We start from the raw sequence: 24,263 nt of genomic DNA on the forward strand, positions 1-24,263 counted from the left end.
GCCTAATGCTGGGAGCGATCGAGGGCAAAAGAAGAAGGGGACGACAGAGAATTAGGTGGCTGGATGGAGTCACTGAAGCAGTCGGTGCAAACTTAAATGGACTTTGAGGAATGGTAGTGGACAGGAAGGCCTGGAGGATCATTGTCCATGGGGTCGCGATGGGTTGGTCACGACTTTGCACCTAACAACAGCAGCTGACGGGTCTTCACCTGTTGGATTTTCCAGGATGATGGGCAGGAGAGCTGCCTGTCAGCAAGGATGGCTTTCAGGATGCCGGACTGTTTGGGGTGAGGGGGAAAAGTTGGTGCAGCTGCTATACTCTGTACATACCATGTGTCAGATAAATGAATCCCACCCAGTGGGCAAAAGCCAGAGCTGCCGTTGGTAAGGGAGGTATTCACTGCTCTGTGTACAGAAACCTGGTAGCAGAACTATCACGGGTTTGGAAAGGGGTGGAATGTGGCGGAGGCAGAAGCCCAGGGATGAAAAGAGATGCCTCCTTGGAGCAGCATGAGAAAAAGATGGGGAGAATTTCCGCACAAATCACAGCACCTGTCTGATGCCTTAATGAATGCACATGCCTCCCTTCTCATATAAAGGACAGACAAGGCAGCTAACAATGGATGAAAAACGCATAATAATACAATGGTGAACAATGACTATGATATCAGATAAAACGACAGTGTAAAAATGTCAGGCAGCAGGCCCTTCTGGAACAGAGAGGAAGAATTAGCTTTTTACATACCTCTTTTCACTACCTGAAGGTAATCTCAAAGTGGTTGACAATCACCTTTCCCTTCCTCTCCCCACAACAGACACCCTGTAAGGTGTGGCTGAGAGATTGAGAGAACTGCTCTATAAGAAGAGCACTGAGAGAACTGTGACCGGCCCAAGGTCACCCAGCTGTGTGCATGTGGAGGAGCAGGGAATCAAACATGGTTCTTCAGATTAGTGTCTGCTGTTCATAACCACTGTACCATGCTGGTATGTTTTCAGATTATGCTGGAATGCCCACAGGGATTATTCTAATCACGCTTGTGGTATGAGTATAGGATATTGCTTTAGGATGCTTTGGGCTAATCCTGCGTTGAGCAGGGGGTTGGACTAGATGGCCAGTATGGCCCCTTCCAACTCTATGATTCTATGATTCTATGAATATCCACAAATTAGCAGCAGCAGTGAAAAGAAACACTTTCATTTTGTCTAAATGAAACTTCGATTTATTCATCCTTTTCTAGTCCCTCACCACTGGTTATAAACCCTGTGGAAGTCCTTGAATCAAAAGCTAAAGAAGTCCCCCAGCACCATCTTCTGGATCCTACCTGGAAGAACCAAAACCACTCCCAATGCACCACCACCGGGGCCCATTTCTGCCCAGCAGTTTAGGAGGATAGCAATATGACGAGACCAAAAGCCCCAGAAAAGACCAGGAGAACCATCAGAGATGTGTGTCCCCCTCCAACCTCACAACCTCCACCAAAATAGCCAAAATAGTTTCAGTGCCATATCAGGGAGAAAAACCAGACTGATGGGCTTATCAGAACTGGCTTCGTTCACAAAAAACTGGAATTGAGAAGCCACCTTCCCCTATCTGCTTACAGCATTCTGTGACAATAAAATGGAGGAGCGGAGAAATCTGTTTGCCATTCTGAGACCCTTGTAAGAAAGGAATGTAAATAAAAGAGGGAGATTTTCCACATAGGGTTTGCTTGTTTTTTGTCAACTCTGGTCCCATTCTGCTTAAGTTTATGCCAATATCTGCATGCATTTTTATGAATTTGGTTTTCCGTTCAGTTTCTTGTCTTTGCCCTGGGATTTTGAGCTCTTTTGGGACTACTTCCATCCCAATCTTTTTCTGGAAACCAATTTTGAGCTGACTTTTTCCGACTGTGTAATGTTTCTAATGGTTCTTTGTCCCCCACCCCTCCCTTCCGCCTACATACCAGCAAGCCCACTTTTCAGTGATTCAACTGTTATCGTTAAACCTCTCCCTTTTCTCACCAAGACTGTGATTTCAATTGTTTAAAAATGGTCCTAAAATATTGATATACCTTTGTAGCATTATACTGATCGTTTAAGCAGGTTCTCTCAATTCCCAGCTTTCATTAAAAAAATGGAATCATAGAATCATAGAGTTGGAAGGAGCCATACAGGCCATCTAGTTAGAATCGTAGAATCATAGAGTTGGAAGGGGCCACACAGGCCATCTAGTCCAACCCCCTGCTCAACGCAGGATTAGCCCTAAGCATCCTAAAGCATCCAAGAAAAGTGTGCATCCAACCTTTGCTTGAAGACTGCCAGTGTCAAGAACAGTAAATCTCTATCCTCTACCCTCCCTTGCAGAGATAAGCCCTTTTCCTTTAAAGAGAAAATTAAGGGTGAGCATTGTGATTCCACCAATTATGTCCCTGACAACAACGCCCAGTTCCCTTGAAAACAGTCATTCCTCAAGTGACATAGGGAAGAAAATAAAGGTAAAGGTAAAGGTATCCCCTGTGCAAGCACCGAGTCATGTCTGACCCTTGGGGTGACGCCCTCCAGCGTTTTCTTGGCAGACTCAATACGGGGTGGTTTGCCAGTGCCTTCCCCAGTCATTACCGTTTACCCCCCAGCAAGCTGGGTACTCACACAATTGACACAACTGTAAAAATGCACAGGGAGGGCAGGCATAAAAAAGGATTTTTGTCCCAGCCAATTCCAGTGGTTGTGAATAGACTCCCAAGAAATACAGGCCTATCCCTGGCATTAGGAAAAGTGAGAGAGGTTGGTTTAACGTTTAATATAAATTGTTTTACCTCTTCTCTCTGATCTGCCTAAATTTTTGTCCACGTATTTATGGTGAAATTTTCCTCTGCACATTGTTATAGATAAGCTGATTACAAACTCATAGTGATAAGTCTTCGTTTCTCTCTATCGATAGGCAGTTTCCACCTAGCTGGTTAAACATAGAACCTTGCAGGAGCTAATTTCCGGTGACTGACCAATGAATCGCAGGTTTCAGGTCAATTTCTGAGCAGGAGTTGGTTGTAGCCAATTGAAATCTAAAAGTCCATTGAGCAATCAGTTTCCATGCGGAAGAGACGGAGGGCCCATCCAATCAGCACTCAGTATGGATACATTTTAACCCAGCCTACTATAATTGGTCAGAAACACATGCAATCCCTGGTCAATATAACCAAAGGAAGCTCAGTCAAAGCACTTGTACTAAACTGGGTTTTAGATGCAGCTGCAAATAAAGTATCAGGAGGTAACCAAGAACTGTTTTGTACCCCACTTTTCACTACCCAAAGGAGTCCCGAAGCAGCTTACAATCACCTGTAACCCAGTTTGGTTTAGTGGTTAGGAGTGTGGACTTCTAACCTTGCATGCCAGGTTTGATTCTACGCTCCCCCACATGCAACCAGCTGGGTGACCTTGGGCTCGCCACGGCACTGATAAAACTGTTCTGACCAGGCAGTGATATCAGGGCTCTCTCAGCCTCACCCACCCCACAAGGTGTCTGTTGTGGGGAGAGGAAAGGGAAGGCGAATGTAAGCCGCTTTGAGCCTCCTTCGGGTAGGGAAAAGCGGCATATAAGAGCCAACTCTTCTTCTTCTTCTTCTTCTTCTTCTTCTTCTTCCTGCCCTTCCTCTCCCCACTACACTACAGACACCCAGTGAAGCAGGTGAGGCCGAGAGAGCCCCGAGAGAACTGTAACTGGCCCAAGGTCACCCAGCAGCCTCCCTGTGGAGGAGTGGGGAATCAAACCCAGTTCTCATAATTAGAGACCACTGCTCTTAACCAAGTTGGCTCTCCAACAAAACAAAACAAAAAGAATATGGGAATTAAAAAAAATAATAATTTGGATTGCTACGAACCTGATGTTGAAGTGGTGTGCCCTAGCTAGACGAGAAAGGTTTGTGGGGAGACTGGAGGCGTAGCCAAGACGGTCGCTGAGAAATCGTTGCCAGACAAGCAACGAGGGCAGCGTAGCAGCTGGCAACGCAAATATTGAAAAGAGGCCTGCAAATATTGTATGCCTTGAAAAATGGCTAGGAAGACAGACGGGCGTGAAGCAGGAATCTGATAAAGCACTGGCCTGGCTTTGTGAATCAACATTCCTCCGGGCTACTCCAGCAACATCCTTGGGCAGGAGCAAAGATTTTTAGAAACATGCGGGTGGGAAAAGTCCTGTGATGTTTAAAGATGCAAATAAAGCTCCAAAGGGTCTTTTCTCAGGCATACTTGACCTTGGCACGGCCCTCACTTGGGAGCTCAGGGCTGATGCCAGAGTGTGACACAACCAGACTTTCCAACCATTTGGTGCTTCTGGGTAGCCCTGTCAGGCAAAGGCTGACTTCAGCTCTACTCTTGACATCCAAAAGTTGACGTTTGTTGGAATAGCTGCAGATGCTTTTTGCATGGCATTAAGGTAGGGTGTTGGGGGGGAAAGAATGCCTGCATCGTTTCAGTTAAAAGCAGAGGAGCAGGCGAGTAAAAACACTTGGCAACATTATCAGCAACTTGGGGAAGGAAGTTTCCAGAGAGTAACGTGAGCCTGGTCTTGACCCTGGCACCAATCTGGAGGAATGAGTTGCCTGTTGAGATCTGGACCCTGACAGAGCTGTCAAAGTTCCCCAGGGCAGGCCAAATGGTGCTTTTCCACCAGGCCTATGGGTGAGGCCAGGGCAGCATGAAGTTTTGTCAGCCACCCTCCACCTCCTCCTTCTTGGCTCCCCCATTTGATGTCATCCTCAGCCTGGAGTAGCTGGGAGAGGGTGTGAAGGGGGGGAATGGGGTTTAAAATTGTATTTTATTGTTATGTCATTCTTGTAATTGATTTTACTGAATGTGTTTTGTTGTGAACCACTCTGAGCCTGTGTGGGGAGTGGTGGGATAGAGATTATATTATTATTATTATTATTATTACTATTATTATTATTATTATTATACCATTATCATTGTTGTCGTCATGTTGGTCTCCAGTAGAGTTCAGAAACACCTTAGAGCAGGGTTAGTCAACCTGTGGTCCTCCAGATGTCCATGGACTACAATTCCCATGAGCCCCTGCCAGCAAACGCTGGCAGGGGCTCATGGGAATTGTAGTCCATGGACATCTGGAGGACCACAGGCTGACTACCCCTGCCTTAGAGACGAAACAGAGTCTTGGGGGATGAGCCTTTGAGAGTCAAAGCGCCCTACCTCCAACACCTGACAAAGGGAAAGAAGAATGCAAGGAAGTATCTTAATAAATGGCTTTGAAATTCAGGGCAAGACCTAAAACTCAGCCTCGCAGGTGTACAAAGGTTCTTGGCTCATGAGCTTGACCTTCAAGGGGGCCGAGCACCTGCGGCTTCACGTCAGCTTTCGCAAAGGCCTTTGAATCCTAGGCCTCCTGGGGCGGGGGGGGGGGGAGGGAGAGATAACTCAATTGAAGGCTTGGCCGACGCATCCATTTTTATTTCCGCCGCATTCCAATCACCCCTCCTTCACCAGCTGAAACTGCAAGGAGACCAGCTGTCAGAGAGTTTCAACTACAAAGGAAATTGCAGCAGGTGTTCCATCTGGGAGGACGAACGGATCATCGCGGCACCTGTGTTCGTTCAGCCGCTGACATGGCTGTTTGCATTGCTTAGCCGTGCCAAAGGAGCAGAGCAGAGGACGGTCAAAGCAGGAAGGGTAAGGGGCAATGTCTAAGCAGCGAGAGGAGACCTTTGCGAGATAAGATCAGAGGCAGGCCGCCCAACTTGCAACGGCCCAAGCGAAAGGTAGACATCGTGGCCTGGCAGAGGTGGACAACCTTTGTTTTCCCCTGCCTCCCTAAAGAGCTGTCAAAAAAGGGGAGGAGGGATTGCCCATCACCTGATCCGTCAAAATTAAAGTGGTTGCTGGCATAGCGGTTGATTAACCAGCCCCTGCCGGCCCTGGGGTGGGAGGGAGGGGTCGAATTAATACAACACTGTCTGTTTGGTCATTGAATTAGGATGGGAATATTCTCTAGCACAGAGACAGCCAAAAATGCAACAGTGATATGTGGACATTTGAGATATTTGAGAGCCAGTTTGGTGTAGTGGTTAGGAGTGTGGACTTCTAATCTGGCATGCCGGGTTCGATTCTGCGCTCCCCCACATGCAGCCAGCTGGGTGACCTTGGGCTCGCCAAGGCACTGATAAAACTGTTCTGACCGAGCAGTAATATCAGGGCTCTCTCAGCCTCACCCACCCCACAGGGTGTCTGTCGTGGGGAGAGGAAAGGGAAGGCGACTGTAAGCCGCTTTGAGCCTCCTTCGGGTAGGGAAAAGCGGCATATAAAAACCAATTCTTCTTCTCATTCATTGCTGTGAAAAGCTTCTCTTGCTAATTTTGGCAGATTTACAGTGCCATCCTCAGGAAAATTATACCCGTTTAAGTCTACTCAAGCCCATTCACTTAGAAGGGCATTACTCGAATAGAGGTTTACAGTATCGTCCTTGGGAGGAACCCAGGCTAGTTTTCCCCCCTCCTGGACTGCCGGCAACCCTAGTCCCAGAATGGAGCTGGTGGATTTTGTTCGGCTTGATGGATTGTCAAATTAGCATTTTGAAAAACTAATATCGGAAATGGATGCCCTGTATGCAGAGAAGGTACCAACAAAACAGCAAATGGATATATCCACTACATCTGGTTTGATTAGAATCATAGAGTTGGAAGGGGCCTCCTGGGTCATCTAGTCCAACCCCCTGCACTATGCAGGACACTCACAACCCTATCACTCATCTACTGTAACCTGCCACCCCCTTGAGCCTTCACAGAATCAGCCTCTCTGTCCATCCTCTGTTTAAAAATCTCCAAAGATGGAAAACCCACCACCTCCTGAGGAAGCCTGTTCCACTGAGAAACCGCTCTGTCAGGAACGTCTTCCGGATGTTTAGATGGGATTTCTTTTGAATGAATTTCATCCTATTGGTTCTGGTCCATCCCTTCGGGGCAAGAAAGAACAACTCTGCTCCATCCTCTACATGGCAGCCTTTTAAATACTTGAAGATGGCTATCAGATCCCCTCTCAGTCGCCTCCTCTCCAGGCTAAACAGACCAAGCTCCCTCAACCTTTCCTCCTACGTCTTGGCCTCCAAACCCCTCACCATCTTTGTAGCCCTCCTCTGGACACGCTCCAGTTTGTCTACATCCTTCTTCAGCTGTGGTGCCCCCAAAACTGAACATAGAGTAAGTGGTTACTCTCAAGACCAGGGGTAGTCAAACTGCGGCCCTCCAGATGTCCATGGACTACAATTCCCAGGAGCCCCTGCCAGCATTCGCTGGCAGCGGCTCCTGGGAATTGTAGTCCATGGACATCTGGAGGGCCGCAGTTTGACTACCCCTGCTCAAGACAATCAAGGCTAGCGTGTGTTTATTATACACACAGGAAGGAAGGAAGGAAGGAAGGAAGGAAGGAAGGAAGGAAGGAAGGAAGGAAGGAAGGAAGGAAGGAAGGAAGATTTTTCTTTGAGAAAAGTTAAAATCTTTTGAAGAAAATGTTTTTTTCTTTTCCTCATGGAAAAGTCTCGGGGCTCTTTCAATCGCTTACTTGGTGATGGCCAACCACACCGCAACAGAGAACTGTGAACATGCTCAGAAAGTGGCGGATGCCCCCTGGTTGCTATAACCGTCTGATCACAGCAACTCAGTTGGCAAGGCATCATGCATGCAGGCAGGGCTGAGTCCCCAAGCAATCAAGCCCCCTTTCTGTATCCGAGCGCACCTTTCCCCCTTTCCGAATCCAGGTGCTATTGTTCATGGAAACAAGTCTATTCAAGACTATTTGGAAATTGGTTTAACAAATCAAATGACGAGTTCTAAGTAAACAATATTTCTCCACTTCTTCGTACTACAAAGCAACTGACTTATCCCTGGCGAGTCAGGGCTTAAGGTACATTTCTTAGATCTATTTGTTTCTTCAACCGCAAGCCTTTCTTGTTTTACAAAAGCATCGCCAACTTATCCCGCTCCCCAGTCTTGGTTTCAAGCAATGGGTTGGAACCAGACAAATGTCCCATTAAGTCTTGTCTCATCCCCTTCCCTGCTACAGCCTCCACAGCACATGGCTTTGGGGTAATTCACTCCTATGATCCCCAGCATAGTTTTTAGGGTTGTGTGCCACCACTCACAACCCTAATAGTTTTTTTTTTGGGGGGGGGGGAATGGTCAAAGCGGAGCCCCTGCTCCGCTTGCTTTCCTGCCAGCGCCCCTGACTTTCTGCCACCCGATGGGGGGGGGGGCTGGCAGCAGGAGCTGCGCAGTGCCACACTGAGGGGGAGCCCCAGCCATGGCGGCTGCTGGAGAGCACCAAAGGTGAGCTGGCAGCAGAGTGGCAGAGCAGCCCCCGAGGCAGTAGCCGGGGAAGAGGATGAGGAGGTGCCACGGCCCGGTACCAATTGAGCCGCAGACCGGTATCAGTCCCCGGACTGCGGGTTGAGGACCGCTGCACTACACGATGCTGGCAAAAGAGATTCAGGGGTTTTTTTTGTGCATTCCTTGCTCTGTGTTGTACCCCTGCACTTCCTCAGCAGTCTCCCATTCAAGTACTAACTAAAGCTGACCCTGCTTAGCTGAGTGCCCAAGATCAGATGATAACAGGGTAGTCTGGGCTATCAGGCTCAGGGCTTCTAAGGCAAGGGTGGCTGAACTGTGGCTCTCCAGATGTCCATCGACTACAATTCCCATGATCCAACGGGGGCTCATGGGAATGGTAGTCCATGGACATCTGGAGAGCCACAGTCCGGCCAACCCTGCTCTAAGGTGTTACCAGGCTCTTCTCCTGCAAACATGGCCACGCTCCTTTTGAGAAAGGTTTAAGCCTTCCTTTCTGTAGGGGGGAAAGGCTTCTCCAAATGGAGAAATACGACGGCAGAGAAGTCTTGGCAGAAAGGAATTGTTGGCCCCAATCCATCTTATTTGGAAACCCAGGGATGGGAGGAGGGGGGAGTTTTTAATGAGCCCAGAGATTATACTAAATCTTAGTCTGCATTTCAAAGGCACAGGATACTTGCCTAAAGCTCCTTCTAAATGTATGAAAGCATACACTGCCTTGCGGGAGAGAAGACAGCAAGGTAGAGCCCTATCTCATCAGCTCTTGGAAGCTAAGCGGGATCAGCACTTGGAAGAGAGACCACCAAGGAAGACTCTGCGGAGAAAGGCAAACCACCTCCGCTTCTCACTCGAAAGACCCTTGCTGAGGTCACCACAAATTGACTATTTGACAGCAATTGACAGGCTACCTGCAGCAACCTCCTTTTAATGTACATCACAGAGAGAGAGGAAAGGTTGAAAGAGTTGGGTGCATGTAGCTTGGAGAAGAGGAGGGAAAGAGGTGGTAAGATAGCTGTGTCTAACTACGGAAAAGGAAGACACATAGAAGAGGCGGCCAACTTCTTTACTGCAGCTTTCAAGATAAGGGCCTAGTCTGCACACAAATGCACTTTCAATGTGCTTTGGCAGCTGGATTTTCCTGTGCAGAACGGGAAAATCTACTTCTAAAGTGCATTGAAAGTGCATTATCTATTGCGTGCAGACTAGGCCAAGGTCTAGGAGCAAGGGGTTCAGATTATGGGAAAGGAGTTAACGCCTAAATATTAGAAAGCATTTTCTGATGGGGAGGGCTATTTGTAGATGGAATGCGCTACCTCGAAGGGGTGGTGGAGTCTCCTTCATTGGAAGCCTTTAGGAGGAGATTGGATGAGCACCTGTCAGGAGAGTGTGATTTTTAAAACCCCGGGGAACCCGGCCCCTTTGTGGTCTCTTCCAGCTCTTGAAACCCGTTTGGGTTGACTTCTTTGGGGGTTTATCCGGGAGAAGTCAGCAGCTGCTCAACAACCGACCAACGCTGTGACATCTTTTGAAGAGTCGGAGTGACAGGCCCGCTGCTTTGCGAAACAAAGGCAATCTGTAATCTGAAGGGCGGGGGAAAGAATTCCTCTACGCCTGAAAATAATACAGTCACCAGCTGTTTGCAGTATGTTGCGTGGGCACCCGGAGATGCTGGTGTAAAGAAGAGGCCACGCATGAAACAAATGTTCTGGGCTTATCGGAGGGAAAGCATATTGCTCGACGCTTCATTGTGTGACATCCCATTTATATGATAGAAATCTGGCTTATGTTGTCCCTGGCAAAAGGAAAGGAAATGTTTGCCCGGGGGAAACCGTGGGGAGGGGGAACTTCCCTGAGAGATACGACTGCTCCCCAAGGCATGTGCATGCAGGTTTGTTTAAAATGTGTAGGGCGTTACATGGTAGGCATATAAATTCATATTGTATAGAAGCTTGTGACAGTGCCTGGACATATACAATTCAGAATGGGTTAAGGCTACCATTTCTGGGGTGGGAAGTATCTGGAGATTTGGGGGTAGAACCTATGGAGAACAGGGTTTTATAACTCAGGTGGGTGTAATACCATGGAGCCCACCCTCCACTTCACTGTCTCCCAGGGGCAGAAACCACAGGAGAACTCATAGAATACTAGAGTTGGAAGGGACCTCCTGGGTCATCTAGTCCAACCCCCTGCACTATGCAGGACACTCACAACCCTATCGTTCACCCACTGTCACCTGCCACCCCCTTGAACCTTCACAGAATCAGCCTCTCTGCAAGATGGTTATCCAGCCTCTGTTTACAAATTTCCAAAGATGTTTAAAGAGGAGAGAGGTGGAGCAATGAAAGTGGCCAGTTCCCTAGTTCGTGGCTGAGTCCACTAATGCAGAAGGGCTGAAATGCCACAGACCCCCTCTGGCACTCCCTGGCCCCTTATGCACAGCCGCCATTACGGCGCTTGTCATTCGCATGGAAAACGCCGAGGATGAAGAAGCGACGCAAACCGCAACCGCACGGGACCGAACGCAACAGCGGCAAAACCTGGAGCAGGCGCCGGCTGCAGCCGGCAAGCAGCTGATGCGGAGGAAACAGGAGGGGAGGCGAGCGTGGTGCTTACCGATGCTTGCACGCCAAACATGGCGCTGTGCCGGAAGCGGCCCCCAGGAAGGGCGCCCACGGCATGCGCAGGCGCAGGCCCTGCCAGTGGGACCCACAGTCCAAGAAGGGGAGACAGTAACACGGCCAGAAGCGCTCTAGAGAGCACATCCGGCCACTGTAGCCACGGTCTACGGATCCGCAGGATGGAGCAGCACGGCAGCTGCAGTCGCAGTGGCACAGGTGGCAGCAGCCATCGGCGTCCTACTCAGTGGCATACGGGCCCTAATGGAGGACAGTTCCACAACAGTCTGGCAGCTACGGCGGCGAAGAAGGCGACTCAGAGTCATGGAGACATGGCTCAGGAGGCAGATGTGGTGGAGCGCCTCCCTGTCTTGGAGGTGAGCGGCCTGTAATCAGTGGAACGTATTGGCCGCAGTGCGGTTTCCAAGACTCGGCTGGACTGAACGGTGCAGCTGGGACTGGTGGGAGAACTATGTGACAGCCATATAGAGTGATGACCACTGGATAGACAACTTCCACATGATGCGGACCACTTTCCAGGAGCTCGTGACAGCCCTCCACAGCAGAGAGACAAGCAATCAACATGAGGACGCCCATCCCCGTGGAGAAAAGAGTCACCGTCGCCCTGTGGTTCTTGGCCACTGGGGACACATACCGGGATGTCGCCTACCTGTTCAGGGACAGCGTGGCAACGGCAGGGGAGATCATTGGGAGGTGTGTCTCGCAATGGAAGCCGAGCTGTACCACACAGTCAGCGCGACCCTGGGCGACAGGGCCGGCGAGGTATGGACGATGGAAGCAGCCCACCAACAGGGCACAGGGGTATGGCGGGGGGTTGGGGGCTAGCAGAATGGAACAGGGTTTGTGAACCTAAAACCCCCATGTCGCCTGCAGATCACGGATGGGTTTGGACGCTTAGGTTTCCCGCATTGCATCGGGGCCATCGATGGCTGCCACAACCGTATCTGGGGACCCGGGAGGCACTATGACTAATATGGGAACCAGAAGGGCTTCTGCTCCATCATCCTCCAGAGAACGGTGGATCACACAGGACGTTTCATAGACGCTGAGGCAGGCTGGGGGGGCCGACATGATGCCTTCAACTTCCAGCAGTCCAACCTCCATGTAACCATGGACGCCGGGGCTTTCGTCCCTGAGAATCCCACCATGACGATCAGGGCACATCCGCGTTCCAGCCCTGATAGACACGGAAGGAGCGTACCCCCAATGCCGGTGGCTGATGAAACCGTACGCCCCGCCTTGAAACAGAGTGGAGGCATACTTCAACGGACTGCCGCGCACGCAACATCATCGAGCGGGCATTCGGCCACTTGAAAGTCCGCTTGCGGTGTCTGCTGTCCTGTCTCCATGCCACCATTGAGAACGTCACCCCGGTGATCACCAGCTGCATCATTCTACATAACATTTGCGAGGCACACGGCCACGAGCTCCGCCTGGCAATGCCGCCCAGGGAGACCATCGAGGTCGTGGAAGAGGAGCTGCCAACTCGGCAGCGGTGTGCACGCACATGCCAGCATGGCCAATGCATCTGGGCCGCCTTAGCCGCCTACATGTACGACCATAGGCCGCGAGGGTCGCCGGGTGAAGGAGACAAGGGGACCATGAGTCGGGGGCCCCATTGACGGGTGGCAGAACTTTATTTCTCAAGTGGAATCAAAAAGGTCAGTGTCGGCGCCGCGCACGTCCCACCCACGTCCCCTTCCAGGTGCTGGTAGAGGTGGCCCTGAGCCGGGGCCGGGCCCGACGCCGACGGGGGCCCCCAGGAGGCTCCTCCTCCTCTTGCAGATTCCCAGCGTCTGGGGCATCCGCCCCACTTGCAACAGGGGGCCGTGGGGGGAAGCCATCGGGTCGCCTGTCATTGGCGGCTGCTGGTACAGCGAGCGGGGGAAGTAGCTGCTCCAGGGCTGTCGCAATGCGTTCAAGGGCTGCTGCTGCTGCAGCTAGAGAGGCTGCTGGGCCGGCCATGGCCTCCTGGTACCTGGCCCAGAAGTCCACCCACTCCTGCTGGTCACGGTTATCCTCCTCTGCGGCTCGCTCCCGTTCCCGCTGCAGCACGGCGTCTTCAAACCGGCGCCGTTTTTGCATGTCCTCCCGCACCTGCTCCAGCAGCCGCTCTCCAACAGTTGTCAGGATGCCCACGCGGCGGCGCCGGGCCCGTTCCTGACGGAGCCGCTCCTCAGCAGACAGGGCCCCAAGGTTCTGGCCAGGGTTGTCGCCGCTGCCGCCGCCGCCACCTGCAGGCGGACAGCAGTTGGGGACACTGCCAGGAGCACGCAGCTCCCCCAAGCCCTGGCAATCCCCCCCATACCACACTCATGTACGGGCCCCTCTCCCGTGGCCTCGCAGTCTGAGTCCACTTCCGGTGATGCCGGATTGCCTTCATTACAGTCCCCCCCACGCAGCACCTGGAAGCGAGACGCCATGACCCAGATGTGGTCATGGGAGGCCCCTGCCTCGCTGCCTGCCCTTCTCGTTCCCCAGCCAGCCCCGCCTGCTGGCATCCAGCGTCCCGCAACCAGGACCCATGTGCCAGGCCGAGCCACGGTGGGCCGCTGGGCCACCCATGTTCCTGGAGGCCAGGCCCCCTCGTACCTTTGGTGCTCTGGGTCCCATCAGACTCTTGCTCCATGTCCCCGCCCTGGCCGCTCTCCTCCGGGGGTGAAAACGGCATCGTGGACTGACCTGGCAGGCAGAAGAGAGAATGTCTGTGGGCCAGGACCATGGTATGCTGACCCCCCTGGGTCCAACCACCTGGCTACGTCCCCTGGTTGTGTTACCTGGCCGTGGCTCCCGCGCCCTGGGGGGCCTCCGTGCTGGTGGTGCACCCCCACCAACAGAGGAAGGTCTCGGCGACCAGCAGCCTCGCTCGGGAGGGTCCGCATGGGTCGGCAAGCCACCCGCAGCAAACTAAGACTCCTGGCTACCTGCCGGGGCTGTCCACTACCCCTCATCCCCAGGATATCGGCTAGCCACCGGTAGTAGGGGCATGTGGCTGGCTCCACGCCCGTGTGCCTATTGTGCTCCAGGACAAGGTAGTACTCCTGGCGCAGTGCCTTCATCTTAGTTCTGCACTTCGTTGCGCTGTGGTAGAAGCCTCAGGCACGGAGTTCCCTGGCGACGCCCTCGAAGACCTCCCGGTTACGGTGTGATGCATGGAGGGCCTTCTGGATGGCAGGCTCCCCCCACACATCCAACAAGGCTACCACTTCCTCATTGCACCAGCTGCACCCCCATCCCCCGTAGCCGCCTGTGCTGGACCGAGGAGCTATGCATCAGGAGGTCATCTGCCACGGCCGCGCCCCCCCAGTGGCACCAGTTCTTGGCCTCGGACACCGCGCTGCCATACTGGTTACTATCTGCACTGGGTATCTGTCTGCTGCCCTGTCTTCTTCCTTCTCTCCTGGGCAGCTGTGAGATGCCGAGGGCCACCCTCATGGAGCAGCATGTACAAGGGTGGGCGTGCTGGACTCCGCCTCTGTTTCCATGGGATGCTGGATGTCCTGCATGTGGTGGGGCAGGCCCTCAACTCACTCATGAGAGTCCAGGCCGTCTGCCGCGGGGGCGTGGAGGGGCAGGGAGGGGCGGGGGCAGTGAGGGCCCCGCCTGGTCAATTGCAACCATACAGAGGACCTGGCGAGACTGTCAGGAGAGCGCTCACTGACAATGCCATGCGGTAGAACTCTTCCTGCTCCACTGTTTGTCTACGGGCCACTCCTGCTGGCTCATGACCGTGGAGCCCTGCAACAGCTGGGACATATTCCATGGGGAATCCCTGGATGCCCCAGCAGTGCCGGGACAAGTTCTCCAGGAGGCATTCTTCCAGGAGCCCATGGAGAGATCCTCGACCTCATGTGGGGGGAGGCTGGGGCACCCATGTGGGTGCTACACCTTTGCCAGGGTGCGTATGGCTGTGCCGAGTGTCCGCGTGTTCCCTGGCCCATAGGCCGCCTGTCCAGTACCTCTATGCAGCCATGCCCGCTTGGCCTCTCTGTTGTGGTCTTGCCCCTCATGGGGTCCCTGTCTTCCCACTCTTGCAGGGGCTGCGGCGGATGGCGGAGGTGACGGACAAAGCTGGTCCATCCTGGGCGACCTGATGGCGAGCGGCCAGACGCTTCTCCCTGAAGCTGGACTTGGGGAGGGGGGGTTCTATTCCCTCTGCCTGTTGCCTTCCCAGTTGCTACGCCCCCTCGTTCTGTTTCCCTGTTCTGCTTCCACATGTTTACAGTTGTTAACGGTTTCTTATATAAAAGTTTTGTACTCTTGGTTTCCGTTGTCTTTTGTGGCTTGGGGGGCCGTCCCCCTCTGCGTTACCCGTAGTTGTCTCAGTCTGGGTCTCTGTGGCCGCCTTGCATTCTGCAGCTGGCTGCTCCGGATGGGCTCGGCCGAACGGCCCCCGGTTCCCCCTCCCCTTTGGGTCATCCACCGGCCTAACTCCATGGCCACTGTTTGCTCCCCGTTCCCTCTGGCCCCATGTACTAGCTGCCTCCGGGATCTATGCCCGTTCCCGGTTATGCACAGCCCTGATTATGCACGCGGTCCCTCTGCCGCCGCGTCTGCCTGTGTCCTGATCAGCCGGCAGACTCCGCTTTCTCCCAGATTTCACTGGTGGCGGCTTTTTCGGCAGCATGCTGCGAGCCTGCACTCGACCACTGCCAGGGGCATGCGTTCTCAGGGATTTCCGCCGGCGCCATTCCGGCTCTGACACAGCCCTTCCCCTCCGTGCATAATGGGCCCCTGTCCTACAGAATTATCATAACTCTGCTTCTACCTCTGCATTTTGCCATTATTTACAAGGCAAGGTAGAATTCCTACGAGGTAGAAATGTGGTAATAAATGTTTTAAAGTAACAAATAAGCTCAGTTGAGAAAGTGGCCATTTTTAATCAGGAAGATGTACAGGGAATGAAACAAATAGCGTTTCTTCCGCCGTGCCAGTCTTCCCCTTCAAACTGGAGCTGCAGTCGCTCCGCACTGTTAAGAAAACTTCAGGAAAACGAATCACAGAGCTATGTGGTTTATGGGATTTCGTTGCCAACAGAACACTAGCAGAAACCCAGCCCTAGGGAAGCGCGCCTAGCCTCAACCAGGGCCAGGGCCTTTTCATTCCTGGCCCCTACCTGGTGGAATGAGCTCCCGGATGAGCTGCGGGTCCCGCGGAATTTGTCAGCTTTCCGCGGGGCCTGTAAAACGGAGCTCTTCCACCAGGTGGAAGTATGGTTGAGGCTGGGGTCGGCGAGGTAGATCTGGGCCTCCAGGCTCAGAATGAACATTGTCAGACCTCCTTCTCCACCCCCCCCCCTTAGTAATAGGGGTTAGGAATGGGTTTTTTCTGCCATGTTGGGCGTATTTTAAAGTTTTAATGGGTGGTTTTTCTTAGACATTGTGACCTGCCACAAGCCATCTAGGGAGTGGCAGGAAATAAATATAAATATTATAGTAATAATAATAATACCACCATTTTGGGCCATTTTCTGAATAGCAAAACCTTTGTATTTTGACAAGCACTTATAGGCCCATGTAAAGGACTTGACGTGACTGGCTGGATTGGCATTTGATAGTTCACTAATGATACAGCCCTGTGCCTCTTTCCGTCTCCCTATCACCAGCCTGCCTTTTACGAAAAGGCAGGTTAAATCGATTTACAGGAGAACGGATCTGTGATACATTCCCCGCCTTTAAAAAGAAAGAGATTAGTAAAAATGCAGTTTGGATGAACTGCTACATTTGTGCATTAGAGATTAAAAATTGAGACAGCGATGGCCTTCCTTCTCTAGCTTTCACATTCTCTAGCTTTCCCCCAAAAAACACTCTGAATTCTAGGAATTGTGAGGAGTGCATCTTGAATTCTTCAACGCACACCTTGAGTGTTTATCTGAAATTGTATGGTGGCAGCGGACATACCTGATACTTCACACCGGTAATCTGAATGGCTCGTCTCCTTTTCAGGGGCCCAATACCTATGCAGTAAGCGAGCGAAGAGCTAAAAATAAATAATTTCGTTGTGCCCAAGCACAAGCAACACAACACCCTGTCACCTCCCCACTCTGCGAGGCAGTTAAATGAATATTTATCACCCCAGCTGTTTTGACCGCTTTGCCCCCCCCACCAGTCACCATTTCAGTTCCTCTTATGCAAAATTAATCCCCTATTCTTTGCTTTTTGTTTCCTCACACCATCTATCCCCCCCCTTTTATTGACTCTCCAAATACAAATCCATGCCACCTTTCTAGAGATCTACTGCAGATGGCTCACAAAGGGGAAACATTCCCATAATTTTTTAAAAAACAACAAAAAGGCAAAAATAAGCAACACTAAAAAAGCCAAGAACATAAAAACAGCTGAAAAGAACATTCAGCACCCTAACCGCAAGCTCCAGGTTGGGAAATTCCTGGAGATTCAGGGGAGGTTGGGTGAGAGATTCAGCAGAGTATACCAACAACTCCATTGGCCAAAGCAGCCATTTCCTCCTGGAGATCAGCTGCAGTCAACAAGCTGGCCCTGTCTTCAACATGCCCACCTTGTACACAGTTAAACCAGAGCTATCATGTCACCCCTTACCCTCCTCTTCTACAAGCTACACACTCAAACTCTCTCAATCTTTCCGCTGTCTGTGACGTATCGTAAAATAATTTGGGGGTTCGAGTGCATGTGTAAATTGCCGTCACATTGCAGCCAATGTGTGGTGACCCTGACAAGGGTTTTTTGAGAGAGAAGCAGAGGTAATTTGCATTCCTCTACAGCAGTGGTTCTCAACCTGGGGGTCAGGACCCCTTTGGGGATTGAACGACCCTTTCACAGGGGTCGCGGCAGGGCAAGCAGCTTGGCCGGGAGGGGGGAGGGCGCCATCTACACAACAGCCTTGCGGGGTAGATTGAGATAGAGCGTTTGTCTGTCTGGAGCAGCAGAAAAGAGCGAGATCGGCATGGGGGGACAAGAGGCAGAACTGAACTGAGAAACCCCAGAAAAACCCAATTTATAGACAATCATGAAGAATGGATCTTCACACCACTGGTCACTTTTGGTTTAATTTCTGTAAAAGAACCCTTGCATAATTTTATGGTTGGGGTCACCACAACAGGAGGAACTGTATTAAAGGGACGCGGCATTAGGAAGGTTGAGAACCTTTTTTACGCTGGGGATCGGCAGGGCAACTGCCCCGCCCGCGCATTGCACATGCTATTACGCATGCGCTGCCAAAATCGTGCCGCGTATGCACGATTTTGGCCACGCATGGCGCATGTGCGGCCCGGCCGCACATGCGCGATGCGCAGGTGGGGCCCTGATTCCCTTCCCCCCCCCCTCCCGCAGTAAGAAGCTTTCTGGGCCGCAAGCTTGCGGCCCGGGAAGTTTCTTACTGCGGGGGGGCGGGGAGAGGGAATCGCAGCCCGCCACCGGGCTGCTGCCCGCAGGTTGGGGACCACTGCTATAGAGTCTACTCTCTTCCAAGTACGGACCTGCTTGGCTTCCAAGAGCTTTGGTGGGCAAAAGTGCCACCTGGCTCCCCCCACCCCCACTTTCTAAAAACATTTGGCAGATGCCAGGAAAGGTGTTGGTGGATTCTAGTGTGCCTACAAGCCCCCCATTGAGGGCCCTGCCTTAGATCTATGGGTGATTCTTACAGCCCTATAATTCGTCAACACCAGGAACAGTAGATGCTGCGACCGCCACCAGATTAACCGCAGGGAGGAAACAGGAAACGCTCTATTAGATTTACAAAGTCTATAATCCACTTGCAAATAAGATCATTTTTGAAGATTGAATTAGGACGGAGCAGGACAATCACAGCAATGTCAGCAGTCTGACACAACACACTGAAGCCCTTTGTGGGGCTTTTTTGGGGGGAGGGGTGGAAAAAACAAACGGCGCCTCTCCCTGCACCATCCGTATCACCCATTTAACAAAGAAGCAATTCACGCCCTTGGCTGTTTCTCACCTGTCGTTTGGCGTTCTGGCAGGTGACGGAGGGACCACGCGGCTTGCACTCTGAGTGATTGTTCTTTGCACATGCCTCAAGGATCTCGAACGAGATGCCAATGAGGTTTACCATTTTACCGCAAGTAGGCTTGCAGTATTCAACACACCTAAACTTAGTTGAAATTAGAGTCCCGTAGCACCTTTAAGACCAACAAAGATTTATTCAAGGTGTGAGCTTTCAAGTGCATGCATGCACCCTTAGTTGAAATTGCTCAGTGTAAGAGAGAGCCAGCTTGGTGTAGGGGTTAGGAGTGCGGACTTCTAATCTGGCATGCCGGGTTTGATTCTGCGCTCCCCCACATGCAACCAGCTGGGTGACCTTGGGCTCGTCATGGCACTGATAAAACTGTTCTGACCGAGCAGTGATATCAGGGCTCCCTCAGCCCCACCCACCTCACAGGGTGACTGTTGTGGGGAGAGGAAAGGGAAGGCAACTATAAGCCGCTTTGAGCCTCCTTCGGGTAGAGAAAATCAGCATATAAGAACCAACTCTTCTTCTTCTTCTAAAAAAGGGGATATTCAGCATTCAAGATGTCAGATTGCAATCCCAGGGATCTCCCCTTTACATTTAAGCCTGGTGCTAAACTCGGAGCGGAAGGAATCCACTGCCACCCAGGTGCTGTGTAGAATCATGCATAATCAAGGGACAGGGGAGGAGAAAGACAATAGGACTGGGGAACACTGGGAAGGGGAAAGAAGCCATGGATATCTTGTCTCCTAGAAGAACATTTTAGGGGAGGGGAGATCTTGGAGTTGCAGTTAGAAAAGATTTATTATTTTCTTTATTGTTCTATTGTATTGGGATAGAATTCCTTTACAGAGTACTGCACCAAGAAATTAGAAATTTGTGAATTTCCCCTTAGATTCCATGATCTTAGTTTGTTCTAGTAGAGTCGCCAGGCAGCCTGGCAACCAATGGAGGAAGGGGGCAGGGATGATGTCAGATGCAACATCATGTCACTTGCAGCAAAAAAACTAAAAGTAACGTAGGTAACTCCAGGAATTGCCAGAGTCTCCATGGTATAACCATTTTACTTTACTATAGAGTTATTGCCGATTCCTAGAGCTATCCTGTATGATGCTGCAGCTGGCCTTGTGTGTGTGTTTTAAATCCCTCTACACAAAGAGGAAGGAAACACACACAACACACTTTTCTTATAGTCCTGGGCTTAAGAAACTATTCTACAAGAAACTTTAATTATTGCTGATCTTAAAGTTGTTTTCAGCCATTCCTCATTCTTTGGGCCCAGAAAAATAACAGCTTTCACACAAGGAGAACTTCTAAAATTAATTCCAGAATTGGAGCATCTGCAAGCCTAACACTGTACAGGAATGTGGGAGCTTGCTGTGGCATGCATGCATTTTCGAATGGCTTGGGTTAGCCTTTTACAGGATGCCCACGTCCCTCCCTTTGTGCATTCCAGTATAAACGTGTCACCATCTGGGACAAATCTTTGTGCCTCTGACCGCCTCTCCCGAACAGCTGCAAGAACTGAGGAACGAGGAGGAGAAGCCAAAGATGAAGTCTTGGGTATCTTGAAAGCAGATATATCATTCTGCAAACACACTGATCCGTCGTGTACAACTTAACTGTCTTCGCTCCCAAATGTCATCGTATGGGCCAGTCGAGGAGGAGAGCCCTCCCCCATGTGTCTGCACCCCCCACTCAAATATCGTTCCACCTGATATGCAGACACAACAGGGTAAATTAACACACCAGAATTATTGCAAACGAGCAGAGATACATGAACACCCCCATTACTGACAATTTATTAGCGATCTACGACTCACACTGCTTGCTCAGAGGAATAAATTACCAAGTATAAACGGTTCACCCACCACTAATCAGCAGTATTTTGACAATGACTGCACATTTTAATGATATTATAAAGGACAGCGTGTTATTACCATTGCAGGCTTTTTATAAAGTACTATAATAGTAAGGGGGGGGGAGTACTGGCTTGAGGGTATTTTGAGGGTAGGAACTGATATGAATTCACCCAACGGGTGTGAAATGCTTTCCATTTTTCTGCAGCGCCTTTCTGAAATTATTGGTCTCCGGCCTACACGTGGAGCAGGAAGCAGTTTTGGGCTTTTGCTTTTTAAAACATTATTTTGTTCTTAACAATGCAAAATACAAATCTTTACACTGCAAACAGACTGAAAGAACAACATGCCCATCTCAGGAGATACTTGTAAACAGCCCTAGGCTAAATCCAATGTATCTTTCTCTTAACGAAGCGTTGATTTCCCATGCTGTAAAAGAACTCAGAAAGGAAGGACAACTTTGGTTCAACATAGACATGAAAAGCACTCCCTCCCCAATAGAGAATTCACTGCAAACAGCCATCCCTAACCAGGTTGAGGGTTAATAGTAAAGAGACTTTCAAAAGCCTTCACTGCTTCGATTTCGGGCGGGAATGTTTTTCGTAGTTCGGGTAACTCAACGAATTGAGAGCATGCATACAGTGCCGCTAATTTCCTACAAATGGTACAAGTAGGGTTTAGGGTTGCCAGGCAAAAGCTGGCAGGGGCTCATGGGTATTGTAGTCCATGGACATCAGGAGGGCCACACTTTGCCCACCCCTGTCATAGAATCTATCCTCCAAAGCCGCCATTTTCTCCAGGGATCTCCTTAGTCTAGAGCCGGCCTGTAATTCCGGGGGATCCCCAGGTCCCACCTGGAGACCGGCATCTCTAGTCCACCCTTCCAAAGTAGCCCTTTTATCAAGAGGATCTGCTCTCTGTAGCCTGGGGATATGTTGAAATTCAGGGAGTCCTCCAGGCCCTACCTGGTGGATAGCAACCCTATTTGAGATACACAATCCCTTGGTCTTACTTGCAGTAAAGGTAAAGGTATCCCCTGTGCAAGCACCGAGTCATGTCTGACCCTTGGGGTGATGCCCTCTAGCGTTTTCATGGCAGACTCAATACGGGGTGGTTTGCCAGTGCCTTCCCCAGTCATTACCGTTTACCCCCCAGCAAGCTGGGTACTCATTTTACCAACCTCAGAAGGATGGAAGGCTGAGTCAACCTTCAGCCAGCTGCTGGGATTGAACTCCCAGCCTTATGGGCAAAGCTTTCAGACGGCTGCCTTACCACTCTGCACCACAAGAGGCTCTAATTACTTGCAGTAATTCTTTGGAATTCCACCACACTGTTAATGTTTACTCTTAGTGATAAGTACCACAGGAATTGTCTCAGATTTAAAGTTGCACCCCTTTCCCCCCCCCACACACACACACCTTTTTAAAATCAGGTTTCTGCTTCAAGGCAACATGACACCGTTCCAAAATCAAATCAGTGTTTGGGCTCCAGAGCTACCTGATGAGCTGTTTATGCCTCCACTGTGAATGACGCTTTTGTGAAGCAAACACTTTATACTAAAAAACCACATGAAGATTGGCTGCATTGAGAAGGAAACACAATACTAGGCCTTGCTGTGTCCTGCCCTAAGCTGTAAGTGGAGTATTTTTACTCCACTTTTTTTTTTAATCTTCTCTAAATGAAGCAACGGGGGGGGGGGGGGTTGCTTGCTGAAAGAGGACCATAGAAGTCCACATCTCAAGGGCTGAAATTCATTGGTTATTGGCTACAGAGTTTCTGTAGGGGGGTTTGGGGTGGGGGATTCACAGCATATTCAAAGAAATGGACTCTCCCTGCCATTGGGTTGCCCCATCAAGCAGAGTTTGCAGCAGCTGTGTGGAAAGGATTTTTGTACTGAGCAGCAGACCTTCTAGACCAGGGGTAGTCAAACTGCAGCCCTCCAGATGTCCATGGACTACAATTCCCATGAGCCCCTGACTGTCAAGGGCTCATGGGGATTGTAGTCCATGGATATCTGGAGGGCCGCAGTTTGACTACCCCTGTTCTAGACCTACTACTTGTGAGCTAGCATGGTGCAGTGGTTAAGAGGGACAGATTCTAATCAGGAGAGCCAGGTTTGATTCCCCGCTCCTCCACAGGCAGCCATCTGGGTGCCATAGAAACTCTCTCAGCCTCACCTAACCTCACAAAATGGCTGCTGGGAGAAGAGGAAGGGAAGGCGATTGTAAGCTGATTTTAGACTCCCTAAGGTAGATAAAGGACTGTCTGGAATTTAGGAAGAAAGTCTTAGCAGGTCTACTTGGAAGTAAACAAAGCTCATTTATTTAGCGAGGCTTGCTCTCAGAAAACTGTTCTTTGGAGTCCAGTCTAAGAACATGAAAGAGCTCCTCAATATTCTACAAAGCCAGAGTCTCTTGGCACCCCCAAAGACCTTATATTTTGTGTCTCAGCCCAATGGTGAATACTGGCACCAGCTTCCCTCCTCCCTTGCAGGTGTAATAGGTTGACTTGTTTTCACCCTGACCCTGTCATTCAAAGGCCCTCCGTAAATATGCCCTCAGCAAAATGAGTCTCTTGACCTGTGCCCTCTTCTCCCGTTCCTCAAATAGATTTCATATTACAGCCCCACAACTGGTAATTTAGTGCAATTCCTTCCAGCCAGTGGCCTCTCTCAGGAACAGGTTTTTGCTGGTCTTAATATGGAAGCAATATTACAGCTAGGTTTACTCCCCTCCCCTCTCCCATTTCCGAGATAACCTCCAGACCTCTCACCCCAGCAGTTTCTCCAAGAGTCTTTCGTGAGCAATAGGGCTGCTTGGCGTTAAGTCACCAAAACAAAAGTTTACTCCTTCCTCACACATGCATCCACTAAAGTCCTTGTTCTCGACTTGACTGCACAAGCCGCTGGCTGAATTTCTTGCTTGAAACAGTGCTTTCCAACAGCACCTTTAAGACCTAAAAAGTTCAACTCTAAGCTTCTGTGGGCGTGCACACAAAAATGCAAATGCTTATAACCAGAATTCAGCTTTGTTGGCCTTAAAGGTGCCACTGGGCTCCGACTTTGTTCTGTGGTGTCAGGATTAGGGATGTCAGTCTTCAGGTGGGACTTGGGGACCACCTGGTTTTATAGTCCATCTCAAGGAAACAGAAATCAATTTCCCTGGAGAAGATGGCTGCTTTGGAGGACATACTCCACAGCATTAGACTCCACCCCCCCTACTCCCACCCACCCCAAAGTCTCCAGGTATTACCCAACTCACAGCCGGCAACTCTAGTCAGGATCCGGCCATCCTGACTCTACAAGAAGTTCCCAAGCCCTTTCCCCTGAGACCAGAAGTAGAAAGAGAGGCAAACTGGGACTTAGCCCAACTACCTGGAGTCCACAAGAAGGTTGACACACTTGAACCTTGGCCCAGACAAAACAAACGGGTTCAATTCCTCAGGAGAAGACCTGATAGGAAAGCAAGGACTGAGATGCAGGCTTGTAGATACCCCAAATAGGC

The 24,263-nt window shown here is 50.8% G+C and overlaps 2 protein-coding genes across 3 annotated transcripts in view; both read right to left on the bottom strand.

The window, feature by feature from the left end:
- Window positions 1–24,263, bottom strand: part of ARHGAP24 (Rho GTPase activating protein 24) — a 361,634-nt gene that overhangs the window by 337,274 nt on the left and 97 nt on the right. The gene's annotated exons all lie outside the window — the stretch shown is intronic.
- Window positions 12,567–24,261, bottom strand: LOC143819387 (uncharacterized). The gene is made up of 4 exons (XM_077301002.1): window positions 24,134–24,261; window positions 16,861–16,916; window positions 13,553–13,642; window positions 12,567–13,194 (listed from the first exon to the last, which is right to left on the bottom strand). The coding sequence occupies exons 3-4, from the start codon at window positions 13,629–13,631 to the stop codon at window positions 12,623–12,625; spliced, it is 651 nt and encodes a 216-aa protein (XP_077157117.1). The 5' UTR covers window positions 13,632–13,642; window positions 16,861–16,916; window positions 24,134–24,261; the 3' UTR covers window positions 12,567–12,622.

Source organism: Paroedura picta, chromosome 10 (assembly GCF_049243985.1).
Source record: "Paroedura picta isolate Pp20150507F chromosome 10, Ppicta_v3.0, whole genome shotgun sequence".
Classification (NCBI taxonomy): domain Eukaryota; kingdom Metazoa; phylum Chordata; class Lepidosauria; order Squamata; family Gekkonidae; genus Paroedura; species Paroedura picta.

Coding starts and splice junctions, on each gene's coding strand:
- LOC143819387 (XM_077301002.1), bottom strand. CDS start 13,631: ATGCCGTTTTCACCCCCGGAGGAGAGCGGCCAGGGCGGGGACATGGAG. Junction 13,195..13,552: donor TGGGACCCAGAGCACCAAAG/GTACGAGGGGGC, acceptor GTCCGCCTGCAG/GTGGCGGCGGCGGCAGCGGC.